A 25,205-nucleotide genomic window follows, 5' to 3' on the forward strand; every position below is an offset into this window, starting at 1 on the left:
TGTGCATTTGCATTCATATCAATGGCAGTTCCTCATTTAGTTCAGGATTTGCTAATGCTTTTGTGCTTTCTTAAAAACAGATTCACTAACTAGCTGTAAAGGCTTTGATATATGACAACGTTATGCTTTAAACAAAGCCATAAGTGAAGCCGACTACAAGTTTCCCAAAATTCTTACAATATGATTTACCTTGTTCAGCAGCTTCTTTAAAAGCCTCTATTTGATTTCTGTGAAGGGGACCACAGGGAGAAATCCTGGAACTGAATGTACTTTGTGTTCAAAAATAATATCCAAGAATTACTTTCTTTGTTCATTCCAGAGCCAAAAAGCCAAAAGATAATCATCAGGGTTCAATCAGTTTGGAGAATTGTACAAAAACTGCCAAACGTGACAAATCAGATCGTGTGGGTGCTGCAGTACTGTTTTTTGGTGGAAAATGGCAAATGTTGCACAGTTTGGATTTTTTTTTCTTTAGTTATAGCACCCCTTAGCATCAGAAATAAATGGCATTTATTATCTATCTGGAGAATATCTAAATGATATGTACCAAATTTCATACAAATTGGACAAACATTGGTTGGCCATTGATTATTTTTTTAAGAAAATGTGGAAAGGAAAAACCCAGAATTTTGACGGTAGCTCAAATGTCTCTTTAGTATTTATTAAAAATGTAAGTATGCTTATTATAGGGCCACCTAGTGATAGAATATATTGTGCCTAATTAGTGGGTAAGATGTTAGAGAAGGAAAAAACTGAAAATCTTAACAAATACAACAGGGTGTCATCAGATTCATTGTTTGTTACCTGTTTAATTCAAGACTGAAAATTATGATAGAATTAAAGGGGTCATCGGACGCCCATTTTCCACAAGTTGATATGATTCTTTAGGGTCTTAAGGGAAAGTCTATAATATACTTTGGTTAAAAATTCTCAATGGTAGTGTAAAACAACACCCTTTTTACCTTGACAAAATGAGCTCTGTAAAAATCATCCCATTCTGAGGGATTGTTCCTTTAAATGCAAATTAGCTCTACTCTCTGCTGCTCTGAGAGATTGTTTACTTTAGCCACATTTAGCGTTTAACTGCTAAACTTGCTAACTAGCATGTTTTTAGGAAAGGTGACTGCACAGATTCATAAAATAAACCCTTATACTCACTTCTGCTGTAAGTGAAGCTGGATCACGAATGATTTGCGCGAACATAGACGCATTTATGTAGATCGGGAGGCGCATTCCCTTCACAAACAAACGTAATCCACTGCATCTTCAGCGGCTCAGATGTCGGGAGTAAATGACGACCACTATGTTCATTATTAAATCCAGCAACAGAACACGTCAATCGCTCAATCTGAGATATTCTTGTCTAACATACATCCCATCGAAACAATGGAGGTCAGACTGTTACAGCTGATGTTAGGTAAGATGCTCATGTCAATCAACTATCATGGGAGCGGCCTCTGTGGGTGTGACGCCACACTGACAGGCATCTGAGAAAAAGGTTTTTTTTACAGATTAATTAAAAACCACTGCATGGATTTTTATCATTACAGGGTAGATTTGTACATACACTGCCAACACACATTAATGTTCAAACAACATGTAAAAGTGAAGTTTGCATCCGATGACCCCTTTAAATAAAATAAAATTAAAAAATTATAAAATAGAATAAAATAAAATTAAATTAAGGTAATTAACTTATTACTATGGCCTGAGCACATCTTGTCAGACTGCTGGCTGTTTGATTGGATGTTATGTTCTTGTAGAGCAGATATACCTCATGTCTTTACCCCCATGTGTACCTTTTCATCTGACTTTTCAGTAGGCATGAAAGTAGGTCAGAGAATTCAAGGAATTGCAAATTAAAGGGGTTTTCAGTATAGAGCTAATTTAGTCCAGCCACAGGGACCCTAATATCGCAATGGTGTGACCATGTGAAGTTTGTATAATTTGATTTCTTTAATGTGCCAGCATTTCACAAAAAGCTGTATTTCTATGTACACCGGCTGGGCTATGCAAAGCTGGTATGTGCCAGATCATGAATACATTTGCTTGTGGGTGTTGTAATAGAATGAAGGGACAATAAAATACATCAGGACTGTGGAAGGTGTTTCCTAAATCTAGATCCGCCTGAGGAAAAATACCCTAAATAAATAACAGCCGATGTTTTTTTTTTTTTTTTTTTTTTTTGTTAAACTTTGCCAAAAGCAAATCTTCAGTCAGTCTTGCCTGAATGACTTCGAACCCACTGTCTGTGTAAAGGTTAAACACATTGTGGTGAATGGAGTAAACAGTATTTTAGCACAAAAACACATTTACTCAATAACCTCCTTTTAACCACACACTATTTGCTGTATTAGTTATTGTCATTCTTTTCAGCACAAACACACCTTTCTGTGTTAATTGGGCTTATAGATTGAGCCTTACTTGCAAAAGTCGGTGCTTTTTGGCTGGCGCAATTAACATTGGACTGTTTACCAGTCACAGAAACAGTGGAATTGACTCACTAAATGATAGAGAAGAGCGTTATAGCCAGGCATACATCTTGCAGGGTGTAGACAAGCATGCTTTTGGCATTTTAAAAAACCGATTTAGGTGATTTGGGCCAATTTACAGTATTACCTGATTTGCATAATTTCTTTATTGAATTGAGCATTAAAACAATGCAGACAGCATGCACAAATAAACAGCATTATCAGCGAGTGCAATGCATTGTTGGGAATCCCTGTGTTGGGTTTTTTATTACGATTTAAAACGGTTCAAAAGCTAACGCACCTGAATTCATTCGCTGACATTGAAGATAAAACGTTGTGTCCTCAGGTTTACACGTAACTGCAATTACTGCCTCAACGTCAAGGTCCTCCTTTGTTCAGACAGACTGGCTTGATTCATTGGTCTGAGTAAGATTAGCTTTGGGTTCAAGCTTCTGTGTGAAATCAAGGACATGCAGGTGTGTCAAGCACTTCCATTCATTCCAGGCCACTCGCTCTCCTACATGTTATCATTGCAATTACCTTGGAAATGTCACATATGTTATAATATGCAAACGTGAGTAACATTTTTATGAGTCTAGATGAAATTATTTCTGCTCTTTAGCATTAAGGGAACATGGTATGAATCTATACTTAAAAGCAGGTCTTATTCCCATAGATATGTGTGTTGACTAAGTGTAATTAAAGAAAAGTCAAGTAAAGGTTTATTGTTGTTTCTGTTATAGAGTAATAAAGGAAACAGTTTCTCAAGTGACCTTGGTGGAGAAGCTTAGCATGAGCCATGCAACAGTAAATGTAATAGTAAGGCAGTGTTATAGAGATACAATAACCGCAACCTACATACAAAGGGGGCAATACAGACTGCCAGTGTAAATAAGATACGCATTCAATAAATATGAAACACACCATAGTGCTTTATTATTGCACTGTTGAAAGCAGTGTTAATTCCATTGAGAAAACAAGTTCTTTCACAGTATTTGCAGACTCCTAAGCGCAAAGGGAGCTTGTGTCATGGTTCCCCCAATTTTTATTTATTTATTTTTAACTTCTTCTATCATATCATCTTATGGAGCATGTCCTTTTCATTATCACTTTGCCTTGCTTCTTCTGGTTTCGTGTTCTGGTATGACGCTATTCCATGTAAACATTTTTTAAGGCTGTAATAAACTACACGATTTTTGCCCTGATTTACAGTTTGGATAAGTCAGTGCTAGTTGCAGAAAGTCAGAGCCAGTCTGCAGATTAGATTTGAGAGATTTCACAGAAAATTGCGTAGTGTATAATGATCACAGACCGTTTTTTAGCTTCTGACTCTGATTCCATCTAGTCGGAGGATATGTTTTATATTTTCAGCTGATTTTAGAACACAAATTGTTTTTATCCTAAGAATAAGGCACATGTTTCTGTGTGAGTTTGTTTTGATAAAAACAACTTTAAAGTCTGGTAGTGTATGATCCTCAGTTGTTTAGTGTATGTTTACCAGTTTTACCAGTGATTATTACAAAGTTGGTAATGCCTAGTGTTTTAAAAATGTGTTCAGATTTTAAAAGACGTGTCGTGTATTCCAGCCTTTAGAGAAATGTATAGGGGAGCGCAGGGCACAACCTAACACTTTTTGAATTTCTCAGTTTGTTTAAATCCACCTGAGGTTCACTTTTTAACCACATTAATTTCACAGTCTAGTACAAACATGTCACTTTGTTTCATAATCACAGTGTATACGTTTATCGTCGTTTACCTCAAAAGAAAGGAAGTGAAATGTGACAACATGCCCCATCGATGGGACACATTGTAATGTGTGAGGGGCACATTGTAACATGACCATATGACCGTTAAAAATGTTATCTGATCTAATGAAAAAATATGCAAGACAGACTTAAATATTTTGTCAATAAAATAAAAGTATTAACTTTTTCAAATACAATAATGGCATTTTTAAGAATTAAAAATAATCTAATTTTGGAGTTTGACAATGAACTCATCGCAACCATGCTTGGGACAGCCCTGATCACGAAACACAGCTATACAGTATAGTTCAAAACAATGTGCACAAATGAAGAAACACATTCAGACATTCAGAAAAACACTTCCCTCCTTCCACAAGCAGCTCTCATTGAACACGAAACACATAAACAAGCCAAAATGCTTTACAAGTGTTGAAGTAATAATTTCTGAACATTAAACCTCGATGGTCAGTCTTTGTTCACCTGTTTCTTGTGGTTTCTCATTAAAATCCTTAGAAGTAAATAGTGTAAATTACATTGCTAATGTCATAGAATAGCATAGTTTAATAATAGCAGGGCAGATTGTAACGCAGTGTTACAACGTTCCCCATCAGCGCAACTGGACTTTAAAACCTGGTTTTCTGTCTTCTGCTAGATCTAGCAAACTGATAAATAACAAATTGGAGGTTAAAATAATAGCAGATTTGTCTCATTTTAAATGAATACTAAAAACTGAGATGAAAAATTTCCTTCAGCCAGAAATGTACTTTTACTATGGTAAAACAAATATTCAGCGTTATCTTCAAAAGGCTTTTAAATTTCTCTATATAGTGTTGATTTGGCAACTAGTAAATACCGTAAATTTTGTTACGCTAGTATGTGTGGAAATATTTAAACCACGTGTCTTACAATTAACCCCGCATTAGTTTGTTGAAATGGAACTGAGTCAGTGTTTATGAGTGACCATAATAAAGTCATTTTCTGTTTTACAAATTTTCCTGTGCGAAATCCAGTCATTTCAATAGGAATCCATACAATCTGGAATTTTTTCACGTGAGGGCTAAAGATGTTCCGATTTAGATTTCACAGCCATTCAAGTTCACACATAGATTCATCACATTGACCAATCTGCTTGGTGTAAAAGTGATTTTTGTGTTAGCTGTGCTTCATACTTTGCTACACTATTGACAACAGACAGTGGATTTCACTGAAAGTTTATGGCTTTTGACTGTTTGGTGTATTTGTTCTAGCATTAGAAGTGCAATGGGTCTTTAAGAATGATTTTATTGCTTAACCAACACTATCTGAATATCTCCCTGTACAAGCGAACTGTCTTCTCTTTTTGTTTTGTGGTGTAGTTCAAAACATTTATGACCACAATTCAGTAAGAGTGACTTAAACGATCCAACTTTATTGAGACTGCAGCAGCGAGGCATAAAGAAAACCTTACAAGTTTAGTTTGGATGTATTATATACCATCAGCTAAAAATGGAATTTGGCATATTTAGGTTGCTTTTTAAACCAGCTTACATAAAACACAAATCAAGTGTAGCATTAGTTCTGGCGGGTCACGTCAGTCAAGCTTGCATCAGCTGACTCTCAGCTGATCTATGTCCACCTATAGGAATACAACGTCTATCACTACTTCCTTTTATAAGGTCGTTTCACTTAAAAATCAAATTTTTCTCAGGAAACAGATAATTACCCTCCTCCATTCCCAGCTCCTCCTTTCATCCACACTCAGGACTTGGCCAACGCCGGATTATGTTGTTACATTAAATTGTCATTAAGAACATTAATGATATCTGCTACATTTATGTTGGTTCTGTTCTGTTTACCCTAAGGGGGGTATCACTGCTCTGCCTGCTCTTATCCATGTTAGGCTGCATGGATGTGCAGAGAGTTCTTGCCAATAACAGAATCATACCGCCAATCCAAATTGTATGCTAAGTGTCAGTCATCTTTGTTGATAGTGGTCCTGAAGGATCTAAATAAAAGGGTTTTTTTCAAGCTTTGCACCAAAAAACCTCAGTAAATACAGCCACATAAAATATTAACCAAATGCAATTATCGCATATTGCTGTGGCTAGCAATCACGGTTCTGCTGAGCTAAAATAAAGGCTACTTTTTATTGCCCACTTTGCTGTGAATTATTCATGATATCCACTAAACAAATTTACAGTATCTTTAGAAGTTATTGCCGAATATAAGAGTGGAAGATTCAGGCTATCTGGGGAGTCAAGTAATCATTAAAATCTCTTACTGATAGAAGAGCTCTCTCATTCTTTTTCTCTTACTCTTTCTCTGTGTGTTTTTCAGGTTGACATGCTTCGGCCAACAAAAATCACAGGCGTTATTACCCAGGGGGCTAAAGACTTTGGACACGTTCAGTTTGTCGGCTCCTACAAGCTGGCATACAGCAATAACGGCGAGAGATGGTTTATATATCAAGATGAAAAACAGAAGAAAGACAAGGTAAGATTCTTTCTCGCACGCTATCACGTCAAACATATTATTGCAAGACCAAAAGTACTTTTATCTTTTGACCAAAGGCGCCTTTATCTCAAGGTTGAGCTGAATCACCTTGATTTCAATTGTTTTGTTTTTTTTACCAAATATTATCTTTGCATTGTTTTTTGCTAAACCTAAATACTTGATTTTATAAATCTGGATTCCATGGACGTGTTTACATCCCAAAGTCAATAAAAGAAGGACATCCTTGTCTGGAATCAGGGCTGTATATTCTCCTCTATCCTGTCCTGTCAGCACTGTCCCAGGGCACCTGGGCAGACTCTGTCTGTGTCTCTCTCTATGGCCTGCCTACACCCAGATAACGGTCCAATCTGCCCAGCCTTAGTGAAGAATGTGCTAGAAATGTTTGTTTACAAACCTCTAGTGGGTTACAACGTCGAGTCCATTGGCCTGAGCTTGTCTTCTGAGGCTTCTGATACCATTCTGAACCTAGCAATGAAGTGGTTTATTTGTGTAGTTTTGAAGATGTACATACACAATATACTTGTCAGTATTTGAAAAAGAAAAGGTTTCATCAGGGGTTGTTAAATGAAAAAGCTAAAACCATGGCTTTTATCAGTAGACATATGTCTGTTTGTGACCTTAATATTTGGGATGTTTGTTACACAGCCCTGTGTCACATCTCTAATTTTAGTTCATTTTTAATACTGAGATAATCTTTGCATTTGGCTACTGCTATAAAGATGCATGCCATGGAAAGAGAGCTGGTGAGTATTAGCTGGCACAGGGTCAGCACCTTGGCAAGCCAAGCACAGCATGGATCTTTGGATAAAAATGTGAAAAGGCAGAGATGGCCTCCTACGATTGTAATGAGATGATTAAAACCTGATTTGCACCCCAGTGTTTCTCACTTCTACAGTGATTTTTTTTTCCTCAGTTTTCTCAAAGTTCTTAACTCCAATTATATGATATAAGGCTACATTTCACAAAACCTCTATTTAAACATACTTGCTAAAAACATGCAATATACTGTAATTAGAGTATATTAGAGTTAGAGTAGAGTAATTAGAATGTAGGTAGAGTATACAAATCACAATAGAATTTCATTTTAAAATCACATTTAAAGTGTTAGTTCAACCATAAATGAAAATTCTGTCATTAATTACTCACCCTCTTGTCGTTCCAAACCTGTAAGACCTCTGTTCGTCTTCGGAATAAAAATTAAGATGTTTTGATTAAATCCGAGAGCTTTTTACCCTGCATAGACAGCAACGCAGCTACCACGTTCAAGGCCCAGAAATGTAGTTAGACATTGATGAAATAGTCCATGTGACATCAGTGGTTCAACCGTAATGTTATAAAGCAACAAGAATACTCAATGTGCACAAAGAAAACAAAATAATGACTGCATTTGAACGTTTTATTCCGTGACATACAATACATTAGCAATACCCCACTAAAGATATGTGTGACTTTAATGTGTTTTAACTGCTAACAAGTAGCTAAATTTAACTACAGACTGTGAAGACATTAAATGCCATCATGGTGAATTGGTAAAACTATAACTCACTAGTCTGCATTTACAGCCTCATTATGTTTATAACCACTATCTTGCAAACTATTATAACTCAAACATTCCAACTTGTAGATTTTAAATAGAGATTGAAAGAGTTGGTGGAAGCCTACTGTTAACTATTTCTTGCAATTGTATTTAATTGTATGCAATTGTATGTACCTTTTTACAAGATGTAATATTAATCTTATGGCTCTCCTGAATGTGCCTGTGAAGATTCAGCTCCAAATACAATATAGATTGATTATTATAACGTGTTGAAAAGTGTAATTTTTGGGGCAGGTCTGTTTCAGGGGTGTGTTCCCTTGCATGAAAATAAGCTGCAACTTCCCACCCAACAGAGGGGGGCAGAGCCTAGACGTCTCTGTTTTGCATATGGCAATAAACAGAGAGGAGAAGCAACATGAGCAAGTAGAGGACCGGTATTTTTACTGTACTTAAATAGAACAATTTTACAATTTCTTACCAAGAGTTGTTGAACAGTGAATCAAAGTGTGCAATCTGGGATCATGTGCAGTTGCTGACGATCACGAAAGCGTGCAGTCGCTTTCTTATACGCACAGTTTTACAGGTTTCACTTTCGTTTTCGAAATCTGTCACGGTTACCAAGGAGAGGAGAGGATATGGACAGAAGAGCACGGCCCGCGAATGCCCCCCACTTTGGTGCAACACCTGTCCTGCTTGACGTAGACTAGTAATCTGTTGGCAGAATTTTAATTTTGTTCGGTTTATAGAAAGGTTTATCCCACCCCTCTCAAACCAGTTACAATTTCATTCGGTTTGAGCATTTGTATTCTGATTGAGGTGTTTATATGGAGCATGTGGATTGGACTTTTAAACCGATTACAATGCTCCATGTAAAATGATCTTACAAAACGTTTACAGCAGAAACATTAACATCCTTGAATGTTTTATCACAAAGACAAAATGGCTGAGGATATGAAAACAAGCCCGTCAGTCAATAGTGATGGGCGGGGCTACCGAAATATGATGTCATTTTGCAGACAGGCTCCAAAGTGCTTGTTTTTTGAGCCTGGTTTGATTTTATGAAGATTAAAAAAAAAAAGACTGGATGTGTTTTCATCATTCTAAGATGGCTGTGTACACACAATTCCACACATTTCTGTCCAAACATCTTCTAAAAGTGGATTCTGCATAATAGGTTAAGCTTTTTTGTTTATCCTGCATGAGAAAACATGCAAAGTTATCTAAAAGCTAATGAAGAAAATTCCTGTTGGGTTTTTTGCCAATGAAACCAGAGCAATGCTAATTTCCAGATTCCACATTCATCTAGCACTCTGTAGGAGCGAGTAAAGTGGCAAGAGAAAGACCAGTGTCAAAGTTTGTAAATGAATGTAACTGTTTCCCTGTGATTTGCTTGCACTGCACTTGTCGATAAAAAAGACACAAATTGACAAGCTGTCATTGTCGACAAGAGAGTGGCAGCAATGCATTAACAACTAGTTGTTCAGCTTGGTTCTGTAAACACTACGAGGATTTAATGAAAATTGATTCGGCTGTGGTTGTCACTCCCCAGTATAACCCACTCTGTATGTAAAGAATGCTATTAAGCACTCAAGGAGTGACAACCACATTTAGCAGTATTGTGTACCCATGTGTGGTCCATGATCGCACTCTGCCTTTGGCCAAAACCCAAACTTATCTAAGTGTGCTTAGCCTCAAGAGACATTTAAAACAAGTCTTTTTTGCTAACACCCTCACATAATGCTTACTTACCCCATATCTTCCAACCAAACAACCTGTTTTCTATCAGAAATCATCAGCCCACCTGAAGCTGTTGGCAGTGAAGATGCTGTGATTGGCACAGACATGCACACCCATCATTGATTATCCTCAGGTCAACGTCAAGGGGTTAATTAGCCCGTGAATAGAACTATTCCCTCGTGTGCAGTGGGGTCAATAGCACATTAGATGGCAGTAAATAAGATCACGTCCCAAGATTAGCTGCTGGTGGATTCCCTTTCCCCGTCCAAGCATGAAGCCACATTCCCTTGACGTGAACGTGAAGAGGAAGGTGAAGCTCTGTGGTCTATGTTAGTTTTGATTGCATTGTATATTTTGAAGACGGCAGTTGATTAGCAGCAATGCTTAGGCTTAGAAGATTCATGTCAGCATTTGAATGATAAGTGAAAAGAGATGTGATTGGATTCCTATGATGGGTATGACCAGAAGGTAATATGTGGTTATAGAATGTCCTGTTGTATAATCTGTATCAGTGTCAAATCATGACTTACAACCAGGAAAGATACAAGTTCCCATGCGTCATTTGGTAGTAGGTGCCCTTGATGTCCTCACTGCAGAAATCAATACTGTGGAAACATTGCCCAATGGGTTAAATAGGAGGCACAGACCAGAACAGATTGGAGGGGAAAAGTAAAACTCTATTTCCAGCCACTGAGCAGGAAGTTAAAGTGAGGCTTAGTGACCCACAAAGGGCACAGTGGATATTATTAAAGAGAGCACATTCTGAATTTTAGAGGTGCTTCTCTGAAATACCTGCATTAATATCTGTGAAGACTCGATGTAGATGGACAGTACAGACAGTTCTTCCTTGGTACATGATGGCCAACAGTTTTACTTGATATGTTTCAGTCACTTTTCTAAACTTATTTTGTTCTTATCACTCCATGGTCGCAATTCACCTTTCAAGCTCTACTAAAATCTTATCTCACCGCCTCATATCCCCAGCTGCTTTTAACTCAAGGGAGAAAATGCGATATCAGATTGTATCATATCTCTTTTTATCCTTTCAGATTTTGGCCCTGATCTAATGGTGGTCTTAAAGAGCTATTTATCTGGTTGTTGGCAATAGGGTTTTGAGGATGATGGGCCTTGAAGATGAAATTGAATACAGTGCAACCTACTATTTACTGTCTTCAGGTGAGATGAGCTCTAGAACAGCGGTTGCATTAGCCGAGTATATTGACTAGCAGTCACAGAGATTCCCTTTCTTACACAGAATCATTTTAGAATCACTGAACACCCTCTTGATGGGTGTGAGAAAAGGTGCCAGTTTAGTAATGTGCTATATTGTCACAGAACAAGTGAAATGAACTGTGTCCTGTGGCATAATGGCTCAAATATGAATCTGCAGGGTCTGCATTACCATCCTCTTTACTGTATATCATCATAATAAAATTAACAGGTTTGTTTAATTAAATGTGTTTAGCACTATTACCTATTTAACTCTCTAGCAATAGGCCAAATTTGCACTCATATTTCTGCTAATTACTTTGAACCATAAGGTCTAGATTCCTTGGGTCATAAATTTCTACACGTTAAGATTTGTGCAATTTTTAATTTTGCCGAATTTGTCAGATTTTCATCAAAATTGGCTCAGATCATCTTTAGACAATGCTGACCCAAAGTGATCAAAAGCTTTTTGATATATCAAACCATTTTTGTAAAGCATGTTAATGAATTTGATGAAATTCAGACAAAAATGGACATGAGACTATATCTTTGCACCCCTTTAGCGGATTCAGACCAAACTTGGTATGTGTTATACCAAGCATGACCTGAGGGCACATGATTTGTTTTGGCACAGTGCCACCTACTGGTCAAAATATATAAAAATGTGACTTTTTTTTTTTTTTGAGTGGCATACCGAATCAAACAATACAAAATTTTCTTATGTCAGCCATTTTGACCGTGCATCATTTTGAATTTTGTAGTAAAATGCTGTATTTTTCAAACGCTTTAACGTATTGTTGTGAATCTTATAGAATTGCTTGTGGAAAAAGTTATGAAATTTCACACACTGATAGGGGATAGTGTCATCATTAACAAGCTAATTTGGATTCTCTAAGGCAAAGTCTGTAGCGCCACCAATAGGCCAAATTTGCACTCATGTTTTTTCTAATAACTTTTGAACTTTTGAAAAGCTAAATTCTTTTTTTCCTCTGATTCCTTGAAAATTTAATTTCTATGGTCAAGATTTTTCACAATTTTGAATTTCCCAAAAAAATTACTTTTTCAAACTTGTGACAGTTTGTCCAATGTTCACCAAATTTGGCTCAGATCATCTTCAGAGCATTGTGGCAAAAAGTTATCAAAAGCTTTTTAATATACCAAACAGTTTTTATAAAGCATGTTAACAAATATGATGGTTTGTGAAAAAATGGACATGAAGCTATGTCTCTGCAACGCTTTTGCGGATTCTGACCAAACTTGGTATGTGCTATAACAAGCATGACATGAGGGCACATGAATAGTTTCGGCACAGCGCCGCATACTGGTCAAAAGATATTAAAAAACTGACATTTCTGCTTATACCTTCTAACCAGTTACAATAAGATTGGTCTCGTGGAACGGCATACCAAGTCAAATGATACCAAATTTTCATGTGTACTAAATGTGTTCATGTTATGAAAAATGAATAAGATTGATTGACAGCTCTATAAATTACACAACCGTAATTTCAAAACTGCCACCTGAAGCTTGCATCAGCAAGAGGTAATGAGTAGCTTTGATAAGTTGGCACACCTCTGAGTAATGACAGAAACTCGGATCAGGTCCTTATAGGATTGCTTTCCTGCTGAGTCACACCAGATCTTCTCCGTTTTATCAGAGCTCGGGAGAAATAGGACAACTGTACCCGTGGAGCCCTCACATCTGATATATTGTTCAAGATTTGTTTGCTCTGCACAGCACACGCTGTTCAGCTCCTCTGTTACTTATATAGATGAGTTAAAGAAAGGAAGTAGACTGATTTAAGAGGGAGAAAATGAAAAGGAATGGTGTATTAAAAGCGATTGTGTCCTCATTTGGTCCTTGTCAGGGTGTGGGATGTCAGCCTCCTGGGTAAATCATGTGGCCTGCCACTTCTTAAACGCTTACTTTTATAGACAGACCAGACAGTGTCAGGAAAGGGCGAGCGCTCACGCAATATCTCCATCATTAGTTAATAACATTAAATTGAGCGAGCTAGTGCTCTACAGATGAGGCTGTAACAGTGCATAATATGAATTTGGCTTAGGCAAGCAAACGAGAGGGATAATGCCAGCTGGCACATAAGATAAAGCAATATTATACCTTTAGAAAGATATAAAAGATGTTGTTATACTTAATAGGTACTCAGTTTCATAGTGGGTGTTCTGGCTGTGATTTTAAACTCCATTTCTGTCATTGTGCAGGCAATGTTGATTATAAATAAACGTTTACTGATATACAGTTCAGGTCAAAAATTGACATGCACCTTGCAGAATCTGCGAAATGTTAATTATTTTATCAAAATAAGAGGGATCATAAAACATGCATGTTATTTTTTTATTTAGCACTGACCTGAATAAGATATTTCACATAAAAGACGTTTACATATAGTCCACAAGAGATTTTTTTTGTAAACAAAAGTTTACATACACTTCTTAATATTGTGTTGTTACCTAAAACAGCTGTTTTTTTTTTGTTTGTTTTTTTTTTTTTTTGAGCCCCTTTTTGTCCTAAACAGTTAAACTGACCACCGAAACTGAACCCTTTTCAACAATAACTGTCATCATATCTGTCATCATCAACTATTACAGAAGATTCAAACGCTCACTGATGCTCCAGAAGGAAAAACCATGCATTAAGAGCCAGGGGTGTAAACTTTTGAATAGAATGATGTGTACATTTTTTTTGTTGTTGTTGTTGTTTTCAAATTCAAAAAGTTTTTACCTATCAGCTCTTAATGCATTGTGTTTCCTTCTGAAGCATCAGTGAGTGTTTGAACATTCTGTAATAGTTGCTTATGAGTCCCTCAGTTGTCCTCAGTGTGAAAAGATGGATCTCAAAATCATACAGTCATTGTTGGAAATTGTTCAAATACACAAAAATGCTGAAAAACCAAAGAATTTGTGAAACCTGAAGGATTTTTCTGAAGAACAGCAGGCAGTTTAAATGTTTAGAACAAACAAGGGACTCATGAACAACCATCACAAAACAAAAACACAGCTGTGGATCATTCAGGTAACAACACAGTATTAAGAATCAAGTGTATGTAAACTTTTGAACAGGGTAATTTTTTTTAAATCTGGCTATTGTTTTCTTGTGTGGACTATATGTAAGTGTCTTTTATGTGAAACATATTATTCAGGTCAGTACTAAATAAAAAAATAACATGCATTTTGTATCATCCCTCTTATTTTGGTAAAACAATGAACATTTTGCAGATTCTGCATGGTGTATGTAAACTTTTATAATGCATGTTTTTAAATGTTATTCATTTTCAAACAATTAAAGCAGGCAAGGTTAACCTCACAGTAGTACTCCACACTAACCATCACTCGAAGTAAGATTATAATAATTTAATTTTAAGCACAGGCACCAAAAATAAGATTTTAGCACCTTTTTTTACTTTGAACTGACTACTTGTACTTTTACTTGCTTTCATTTCTGAAGAAATTGCTCTATAATTTTAACTTGAAAAGTACATTTTCAAGTTTCACGTTTTCATTCGTCTTACACACATTGAATGTGCTAAACAGAAGCATAAATGTGAGATGTGGAAACAGAAAGCAGGCCAAGATTGCTAGATCTCAAGGACCTGTTTGAGTAGCGATCATTTCTGAAAGGTAGAAAGGTGCTTGGTTGTTTAAAGATTTAGATGTTAGCAGAAGATTTACTCACCCTTATGCCATACAAGACGTATATGACAACTGTCATATACATGTCTGTCAATCAGATTTGGAATCAGTTGCAAAATTCTTGCTTAGATGTAATACCCAGATCTCTCTACAGTCAAACTTGTTTTGCCATGCTGCAAAAGGACTTGAGATTGCCTTTCCACTTTGTGTCACTCGAGGGATTTTTACACTGATTCAGCTCCATATGAAGGGCCCACTTCAAAGGACGTGTTTATGAATTGAGCAGTCCTGCAGCTTGAAGAGGCTATGAAGTGATAAAGCATCCTCCCCTTGTGATCGAACTCCAAAAGCCCTCACCTCTAAATAGAATATCTGCTATACCTGATGCACCCTACTTATATAATCCTCCATTTGTTTCTGCATGCCATAACACTCATTCAGTGCTCTAAAGACAACTTTCTGTTCCACGGCTTTGCAGTGATGAGCGGAGCAGTGCAGGGATTAGATTAAGCAGTAAACACCAGGCGCAGATTTATGGGATGTCTTAGAGATGGATTTGTTTTCTTTGCAGCTTTTATGCATAATCGTTCCAAATGTTCTTGGGTGCGCAGGGAGAGAAGGTAATTGAGAGTGACTTGTTTCCATCATTCCTTCCGAGGGTTCATCAGAAGAGTGAGATGTCTCATTTGGTTACGGTCACAGAAAGCGAAAGCGTTCACCGGAATTTTAGTGTTTACTGTTGCGTGAAAGACTGAAATGGATAAGTACCATAAAAGAGATGTGCACTACATTACACCTCTGTGAGGCTGTTTTATTTAGCTTTAACCAGTCCAACAGCAACAATATCTGTTGCTCAAGTAATTAACCTTACCTGATGAGTCGTGTTCATTTTAATTTCAGAGAACTTCAGCTCAAACTGTCATAATTAAATTGAAAAATCATGATGTTATTCTAGATTTTCAATAAGCTATTACACTTGGATGCCCATCATAAAATAGAACAACTACTCTCATTTCATTGTGACTTACATAAGAAGGTACAACTTAACATTACAATGTTTTGGTTACAGTTTACATTAGCTTTGAATTCAAAAGCTTATACATCGTTATAATTATTGATATGAATGTGTAATATTCATTTCTGCAATACCTTACTGCATGTTTCGCAGCAGTTTAAAAGTGAAATGTCCGGAGTGGCGCTAAAACACACAGTCAATACGTGACCGTGGCACAGTTTTATTACAATATACAGACAACTATTGCTAAGTTTTTATTACTGAATTAGAAAACTCATGCATATGAAGCTGTATATGTGACAACAATGTTTAAAAGTATCCGTTTTCAAATCGTGCAGGATGTTAAAATTGTTTTGAAGCCATAATTTAATATTCTGCAAGCAATTATGTGAAAATTAGGCTTTATTAATCAAAACTCTGTGTGTAAATCATGCTTTGTGTGAAAAGGAATAAAAGTTGTTGGACTTTTACTGCCTCCAGTGTTCATTTCAGCTGGAAACTGCAGTGATTTGTACATATAGGTATATTTTTTCAGTTTTGCAAAAATGTATATTGATGCACTTATTTCTAATGAGCCTATGTTGGTAATATTTGTATGATGGGCACTTTACTGTGACTTGTTACCAGTCAGTTTCAGAGTTACAAGTTCAATCCTTACAGTTTAGGGATGTAATGGAACACATTTCAAACCAAACATTTTCTGGCACGTATGTGCCTCAAACAAATACAGAATTGTTTTGACCACACACAATTGTGTGTCCGATCCATGTGCTATTTAATGTATTTGAAACATCTTTCCCTCAGTGTATAATTTATATCCTACAGTTACATCCTTGTACATAAATGTCAAAAAGTCATGCCAGTATTTCCATTTTACTCAAATAATTTGCATTCAAAAGTGGAAGCATTTCAAATCCCTTTCCTCATTTCCAACAGCACCATAAAGTGGAGTATGTTTTTTTTTTTTGATGTCAGCATTGAGACAATTTCCTGCCAGCATTTTTGAAAAAAAAAAAAAGTTGCCAGCCACCACCAGCATTTCTTATCATTTTCACTAAAATTTGATGGCCCCCAGAGAATTTTGTTGTTAAAATATTTGAACATGAAATAAATCACATTAAAAAAATAAAAGTTTTAATCTAGGTTCAAGCATTCTTTTTATCAACACTTGAACATAGGTATAAATTTCATAAAAAAGCAACATTTTGCTTCTATCAGCACCCCCAAAGCTTGCACAGTCCTTCCTGGACTGACATTTTACTCTGTAACATTAGGAAAATTTCATTTATATGCTGTTTATTGTTTATGATCACGTGATTTTTCATATGAATTTGTTTACACGTGAGATCGCTAATTTTTGCGTCTTCCTTGCCTGTGTTTTTCAAAAGAGTTAAAATAGAACCATGATTTCTGTGTGCTGTTACAGCCCTAATAAAGTTATATACAGTATCACAGAAACTGAGTAACTTCTCAAGGTATTTATAATTTAAAGTAGTTAAATAGCAGTCAAGTTGTCCATCACATGATACAGTTTATTTTTACAAACACAAATAATGAGGATCTAAAATAGGGTAACTTCTCAGTGACTAATTGGTAAATAAAAACAGCTCTGAACTGAACCACTTGATTTATATTTGCATTAAGGGCCCTATTTTAACGATCTAAGTGCATGGTCTCAGTGCTCAGTGCAGGTGCACTTAGGGCATGTCCGAATCCACTTTTTCTATTTTAAGGACGGGAAAAACGGTCAGTGGGGGTGCGTTCACAGGCCGAGCCCCATCAAATGAGTTACTGTGCACCCCCTTTCCATCCTCTCCCTTCCTTGCTGAACATGATCGTTTTCAAAAGCGAGGGTGAAACCAAAAAAACATCTTGCATAAGAAAGCAATTGACTATCCATTATGTAGGCATTTTTATATTTATGTACACAATAAAAATCTTTTACATTGTAATCCTTTCATTTTTAATATGTGGCATGTTTGTTTGCTGATGCGTGTCACTGTGTGTGTAATAAGCAGAGTGTATGTGCATTGTGCACCTGTCTATAGGCGCATATTACTAATGCGCTCTTTAAATAACAAAAAAAAAATATTGCGCCATTGACCAGATTTCAGTTGGTCAATGGCGCAGTCTATTTCAGTTGCCTCAAAATGGCAACACGCCAACAATGCGCCTGAACACCAAGCCCATGGGTGCACAAATGGGCGCACATGCATTTGCTAGTTAAACATTGTGAAAATGATAACTGCGTTGGCTGAAACTAGCAATAAACACTTGCGTTCTGCCTAGCGCCACATTCTGGTGGGTACATGATAGGGACCTTACTACTCTCTCACAGAAAAGACTAAAAAACTACCCTCACGCTACTGAAAAATTTATTTTTTATTTAGCAAACACAAATATCTAAGTTGTTACTTGGTACAACTTAACATTTCAAGTTGAGTAAACTCATTTTAGTTGACTGATCTTCAAATTTTGAGGCAGCAGGGTAACAAATTATTTTAAGCTGACTCAACAAATTGTGTTTTTTTTATTTTTTACAGTGTAATAAATCCTTATACGTATTTCCCACTGTGCTATCTATCGACGCTCACAGTCAAAGTATGCAGACCTTATCATCATAAAAGCCTGGCAGGAAATACTTGGCATTGAAAGACTTTCCTGTGCAGGGCATCAGATGAAAAGTTCAGCGAATGAGTTCTTGTTTTGAGCTGCCCTTTTGCCTAATCAATTTTTTATGACATTTCCCCCGCTTTGCCTCAGAGTACATTGGAGGGAGTCAAGCTGCAAAACACAAGATTGGTTCCATGGTGCAAAAGAGAGCGAGGGAGGGAATATGTCACACATTTATGTAATACTTGTGACATCAACAATTAGACACACAGGATCTCTGTGCTCTTATTGTTTACTCTCTGCTGATGAATATGTGCTGTCAGAGCTCGGAGAGCTCAGCAAAATTTGTCTTTGAAGCCCACTTGAAGACTTAGTTCCCAGCCAATCTCTTTGTTGCTTGCTGATTTTTTTCCCTGTCTCTGAACTCTTTACACTGAACATACTTGAGCTCTGTTTGCCTTCAGCATTAGTTCAGCAGCGCACTCAAGGGTTATTCATAAATCATGAACTGTACTTCCTTTCTCTCACTCTGTATTGTAAATACGCACTATGTGATTGATAGGGCAATGTGTCTGTATACGTCTGCTGTAGGAAATACAAAGTCAAGCTGATTTCATCAAAAGCAAATTAAATAAGCAGACTGTTTACAGTAAATTAGCCTGTAGTTCTTTTGAAATTTAAATTGGCGGCATGTGAGCCAAAACTAAACAGTTTAAAACTTTCAGTAGCTCCAATTTGGTTGCCAGTGAGTGTTCATGATTACATCCTACATAATATAAATCAGATTAAGGGCAAACTGTGGATCAGATGTGGTCAGTACACATACTATACCCCATCTCACACAGATTTCTTTCTATATGGTAAAAGTAATGATTTTATGTATTGCTATTTGCTTCTGTAACACCCATCCTAAACTGAACAGAATTTGAGTCTCAATTACCAGTTTTTGATTTTTAAATTCTCAAGCCAGAGAAGCCAAAGATTTTTAAAAATGTTTTTGGAATGTCTCTTATGCTCACCAAGGCTGTTTATGTAATCAAAAATGCAGTAAAACATTAAAACAATATTCTTATAATTTTAAATATCTGTTTTCGATTTTAATTTATTTTCAAATGTAATGAATTTCTATCAAAGCTGAATTTTCGGCAGCCATTACACCGTAAAAACACCCTCGCCTAATCGCCCTCCAAAGTCGTGCCCAGGGACTAGACGCCCTACCCATAGGCGTACTTTACAAGTGGGACGGGTGGCTTCGGGTGGGACATGTCCCTACCGCTTTTTGCCAGGGTCGATATTGTCCCCACCACGTTATTGAACATCTTGTGCGCGAACGTAATAATGCTGATGAAATATTTGTTTTTGTTAAGTAAGATGCAATCTGGCGCTGAAATCTGTTGTTTCTAAATTTATGCCGAACATTTATTGCAATGTTCTTACTGACGGAACATTCTCAATGCGGCTCGTGCTCAGTGTTCACACGCGAGCGCTTCAAATCTATCGCGACAAACCACAAAACAAAATACATACAAATGTGTCGCTCGTCTTGATATAGGATCACGGATGAAAATATGTGATTTTAATAAGGGGGAAAAATTATGCGAAAGCAGATTAGAACCCAAAACCTCTAGCTTGCCTGATGAAAATTCCAACACTAGACTATCTGGGAATACAAATAATTAATGTGTATATCTATGTATTTATTCACTGACATTAATTATCCTGAGGCTAATAATATTATTGTAGTACATGTAAGAATAAAACTATTATGTTAAAAATGAGTTCTATGTCAATACATTAACCGCACCCCCCCCTCCAAACACATACTTGTATCCCACCCACTTTTTAAAACAAAGTTATGCCACTGGCCCTACCGATACCCTGGCACTTTGACATTTTTTTTTTTGAGCTGAAATTCCTCCAGGGTCTCTGCCCTGCTAAGCCAGTCCAAAAAGGGTGAGGGCTCCTGGCTACACCTCTCGCCGAAGAGGCCCTGGAGCCTCGAACCAGACTGGGGCCCACACAGGAGAGGCGGCCGCTGAAATAGAGAGAGGTCGAGACAGGCAGAGCTTGGCGGCAGAGCCCCCCTGGTAACCCTGGAAGTCCGAGACGAGGTGGCCAAAACCAAAGCCAGAAAGTCAACACAGGCTCATTGGAAATACATGCCTCTAGATACATTTCTGCAAAACTGAAGGCGTACCTATGTGTTTGAATCACTGAAGTTTCCAGTTAAAATGAACAATAGAGGCAGTAAAACTCTGACAACTTATATTCCTTTTCACACAAAGTATGATTTACACACAGAGTTTTGATTAATAAAGTCTAATTTTCGCACAGTTACTTGCAGAATATTATATTATGGCTTCGAAACAATTTTACACCCTGCTCGATTTGAAAACTGATACTTTTGAACTTTGTTGTCACATATACAGCTTCATATGCATGAGTTTTCTAATTCTGTAGGTTTGCTTAGTAGCCATACCCAGGGACCAAGCGTCCTGCCCAGTATACCCCGGCTCAGACAGCTTTTATTCCTTTTCACACAAAGATTGATTTACAGATAGAGAGTTTTGACTAATAAAGCCTAATTTTTGTACAGTTACTTACAGAATATTATATTATGGCTTAAAAACTATTTTAACATGCTGCGCGATTTAAGAAATGATACTTTTGAATGTTGTTGTCATATATACAGCTTCACATGCATGAGTTTTCTAATTCAGTAGGTTTGCTCAGTAGCTCACGTGATACGGCGTTGCACTTGGGTGATGAAGAGCTCCGGTACAAACCCCATGGAACTATGGTTTGACAAAACAGTTCAAATATGCGTAAGGAAGTTAAAATAGCATGTCTGCATCAATAAATGCTTTTTTATGTCACTTTTGCATTTGTTAACACTATTGGGTAGGTTTAGGGTTGAGTTTGTTGTAGGGGATATTTCCAACACAATAGAGCATTAACCTTTAGCAACACTCCCCGGATATTTGAATTCTGAACAGCCCCAATGCCTACCTCAAGCAGCATAATAAAAACATGCCACAGTCAAGTACTGAATGTGTGTTTTAGTGCCATTCTCTGGACATTTCACTTTGAAACTGCCGCAAAACATGCAGTAAGGTACGTAATTACGGTGTTGCAGAAATGTATATAGAGGCATGTATTTCCAATGAGCCTGGGTTGCAGAAAGTCAATACGGGGTGACCAGTGGTAAAACTCTCCCGGCGTGACCAGTGGCCTGGTTCTCTGTAGAGTAACCAGTAACCTATGTTTAAGTGTGGGAGGTCCGCGTTTGGCTTGTGCACGGGTTGGGGTCCTGCCCTGGGAGTCCAGGGGGGTGCCCAGAGAAGAGGTGTCAGGGAAGAGGGATGGCAAAGCGGGCAGGGGGCGGTGTGCATGATATCCCTCTCAAGCCTTTGGTTCCTTGAAGCAGAGTTCCAGTGTTCAGTGACACATGATCCTTCAGAAATCATTCTAATATGATGATTTGGTGCTCAAGAAATGTTTCTTATTATTCAAGGTTGAAAACAGTTTTGCTGCTTTTTTATGGAAATTTTTTTTTTTTCACAGTTTAAAAGAACAGCATTTATTTAAAAATTATTTTTTTTGTAGCATTATAAATGTCCTTGCTGTCACTTTTGATCAACTGAATGTGTACTTACGAAATAAAATGTGATTTCAAATGTGGAAATATTTTTTCTGACAAAAATCGAAGCTTAATACTAATGTTTTATGTATCAAATAAACAAATATTATATAGTAGCTTTTTATTATCAAATATTCCAAGATGCTTCATTTAGTGCACCTGAAAAATAGTTGTGCTAGATTTTGTTGAGAAGTAAAATGAATCAGTTCATAATTTAGGAATTTTTTGTTTTCTTTCCAACAGGTCTTTCAAGGCAATTTTGATAATGACACCCACAGAAAGAACGTGATAGATCCTCCCATCTATGCCAGATTCATCCGAATTCTTCCTTGGTCGTGGTACGGAAGAATCACTTTGCGCGCAGAGTTACTGGGATGCACGGAGGAAGAGTGAAGACCCCTATTCGTTTTCCCTTTGCTACACTTTGGTCCATATTCAATATAAACTGTGCTTAAACATGTAAAATTAAAATTGTTTTCAACTGAATTTTCCAGTTTTGTTTTAGGTTTTTTCCTAAAAGCCTAGTTTAGTCATCTCTCATGCCCTGCTTGTTTGTCCTTTTTATGGTCTACGCCATTTGTTGAATTATTTCTTTTTACCTTTTTTTTTTTTTTTTTTTTTTTTTTAGCTAAATGGAGGATAGGGGTTATTTCACTGTGGTTTACGCAGTGGAAGAATAGCCACTGTACAGTGTCACTTTAAACCAGAACAAAAAATGACATGCAATGCTTTTTGGGCCATAATCAAACACGTCACAGAAAAAGACTAACATTATTATGTAAAATATCTTTCTACTTTCATTTTAACAGCAGGCCTGACTGAAGTTATATCACAACCGACACTGACATCGTTGTGTAGACAAAAAATATGATGGTATTGTATTATATGTAAAACGCAAAATAACTGCATGATGCAAAAATGAATAGAAGTATAAGACAACAAGATGTATAAGTTCAAATTAAAGCATTTCGTAGATCATTTTTATCAATCATTTCAAATTTTTATGATCTGTTTTGCTGTACTTTTTCTAAAGACACTGTTACATGCCCCATAACGTAGTGACATCCCATAATAATAAAAGCAACACTGCAGTACTGGAAGCACCTATTACAGACCAGTCTTAATTAATTTCACACACAGACAACTGTTGGAAAGTTATGAAGGTAAAGGTTCATTCACTTACAGGTTCTTACGTAGGCAGTCTGTAACAACGACAGGAGAAATTTGTAAGAAAATAATATCCTTGGAGATTAATTCTTTAGAAGTTTTTTTAATGTATACAATATTGTTTGTTTAACCTCCAGATGTCTCAGTTTTTCAGGCTGTTTACCTATCACCTGTACTACTGTATTTTTGTTTTTCTTGATTGTAAAAACCTCAGGATAGATGTCATCTTTTTTTAGTACTTACAATCATACAATTAAAACAACTTGGTGGAATGCAAAGTCCCTTTGAAATGTCCCACATTTGTATGTGCTTGTTAGAAAATGTGAAGGAATATTAACATACGGAAATGTATTGTATGGAGTACACTAAGTGGGATTATTCTTTCTTTCCCCTTTGCATATAATGAAGTCACCAATAAATAACAGCTTTCATGTATGGGAAGATTAGATACAGATGTTTATACAGCTGTTAGGTAATTGTCAAAATCTAGTTAATCATTTCAAAGGTGAGCACCATTGGGTTGTGAAATCACTGCATCATTTTATTTGCTATTTTTCTGGAAATTTTCTGGGCTCATGACAAACATGTAATATATATACAAAAACCCATGAGACGGGGGGAAGGGGGTTTAACACTATTTGTACAGTCTTGAATGTGACGAAAAAAAAAAACATAAATTCAGTGTATATCAAACACCCTCACGTACAGTACCATATTTTTTAACTAACAGATAAATGTTGGCATCATGTTTCCATGTTTATCATGATTATCGTCATATATGGAAGTAATATCAGTAATTCTTGTCTAACATTTCCCTGTGTCTGTGAGATTCTTCTCTAACACTGTTCAAATGACGTGTGTGCACATTTAACAGTTTTGTACAGACCTTTTGAGGGTGACTGTGTATTATGAAAAAAAAAATCGAAATATGAGGTCCACAGGCACATTTTTGAAAAAAGTAAATAAATAACAAAATATGTATATCGGTGGGTCTGATAGTTCAGCATTTCCATTACATGTGCTGTGAATAGTGATCGTTTGAAAACATGTATAAGAGTTAAAGTCAAGAGAGACCCAGTGGGCCACATGCTCTTTTTGTTTTGCATTTATGCTGTCAGCTGTTCCAAAAAAAAAAGTCATGTTTCTTTTTCTTTCATACAGTGTCAAGCAAGTGATATATGGTAAAACATACCAATTATACACCATTATTTCAAGCGAAGTGTACAAAGGAGGACAGCCATTGCTAACATATAGACAGCTCTTTTGTTTGACAAATAAAAAGACATCTGTGAAAAAGCTTTCGATTTCTCTCTATTGGCTTTTTGTGTGTTATGCCTTCTCTAATGTTTAAAAAAAAGAGAGAGAGAGAGAGAGAGAGAGAGAGAGATAGTTGTTTGTTACAGTATATAATTTGGTATGCAGCCTTTGTTTTTCGCTTGCATTGATTGCTTTTCTCCTCCCAAGCTATTCTTTGTTCAGGATCGCACAGCCTGTGAATGTGATGTCAGTTCATATACTGCTTATGGCACTTCATGTAAAGGAGGTAAAGGGGTTCTTTCTGCCAAAGAGTAAAAAAATAAAAAGGTACTTGTGATTTATCTCACAATTCTGACTTGTCTTGCAGTTCCAAAATGTGAGATATAAACTCAAAAATGCAGAATTGTAAGAAAGTCAGATTTCTGACTTTAAAGGATTAGTTCACTTCCAGAATAAAAATCCTGATAATTTACTTACTCCCATGTCATCCAAGATGTTCATGTCTTTCCTTCTTCAGTCGAAAAGAAATTAAGGTTTTTGAGAAAAAAAAATTCCAGGGTTGAAGGTCGAAACTGCAGTTTCAATGCAGCTTCAAACGGCTCTACAGTCCCAGCCAAGAAAATAGGGTCTTATCTAATGAAACAAATGGTCATTTAAAAAAAAAAAAAAAA

General features: G+C 36.6%; 1 protein-coding gene across 3 annotated transcripts in view; it reads left to right on the forward strand.

Moving 5' to 3' along the window:
• Positions 1-24,574, forward strand: part of edil3a (EGF-like repeats and discoidin I-like domains 3a) — a 197,681-nt gene extending 173,107 nt beyond the window's left edge. For all 3 annotated transcript variants that reach the window (XM_051109149.1, XM_051109147.1, XM_051109150.1), the window contains 2 exons: positions 6,533-6,688; positions 22,354-24,574. In XM_051109149.1, the coding sequence (XP_050965106.1) occupies positions 6,533-6,688; positions 22,354-22,503 (306 nt within the window). In that variant the 3' untranslated portion in view covers positions 22,504-24,574. The remainder of the gene's footprint in view (positions 1-6,532; positions 6,689-22,353) is intronic.
• The last annotated feature ends 631 nt before the right edge of the window (positions 24,575-25,205 follow it).

The sequence above is a fragment of the Labeo rohita genome, chromosome 5 (genome assembly GCF_022985175.1).
Source record: "Labeo rohita strain BAU-BD-2019 chromosome 5, IGBB_LRoh.1.0, whole genome shotgun sequence".
NCBI lineage: Eukaryota > Metazoa > Chordata > Actinopteri > Cypriniformes > Cyprinidae > Labeo > Labeo rohita.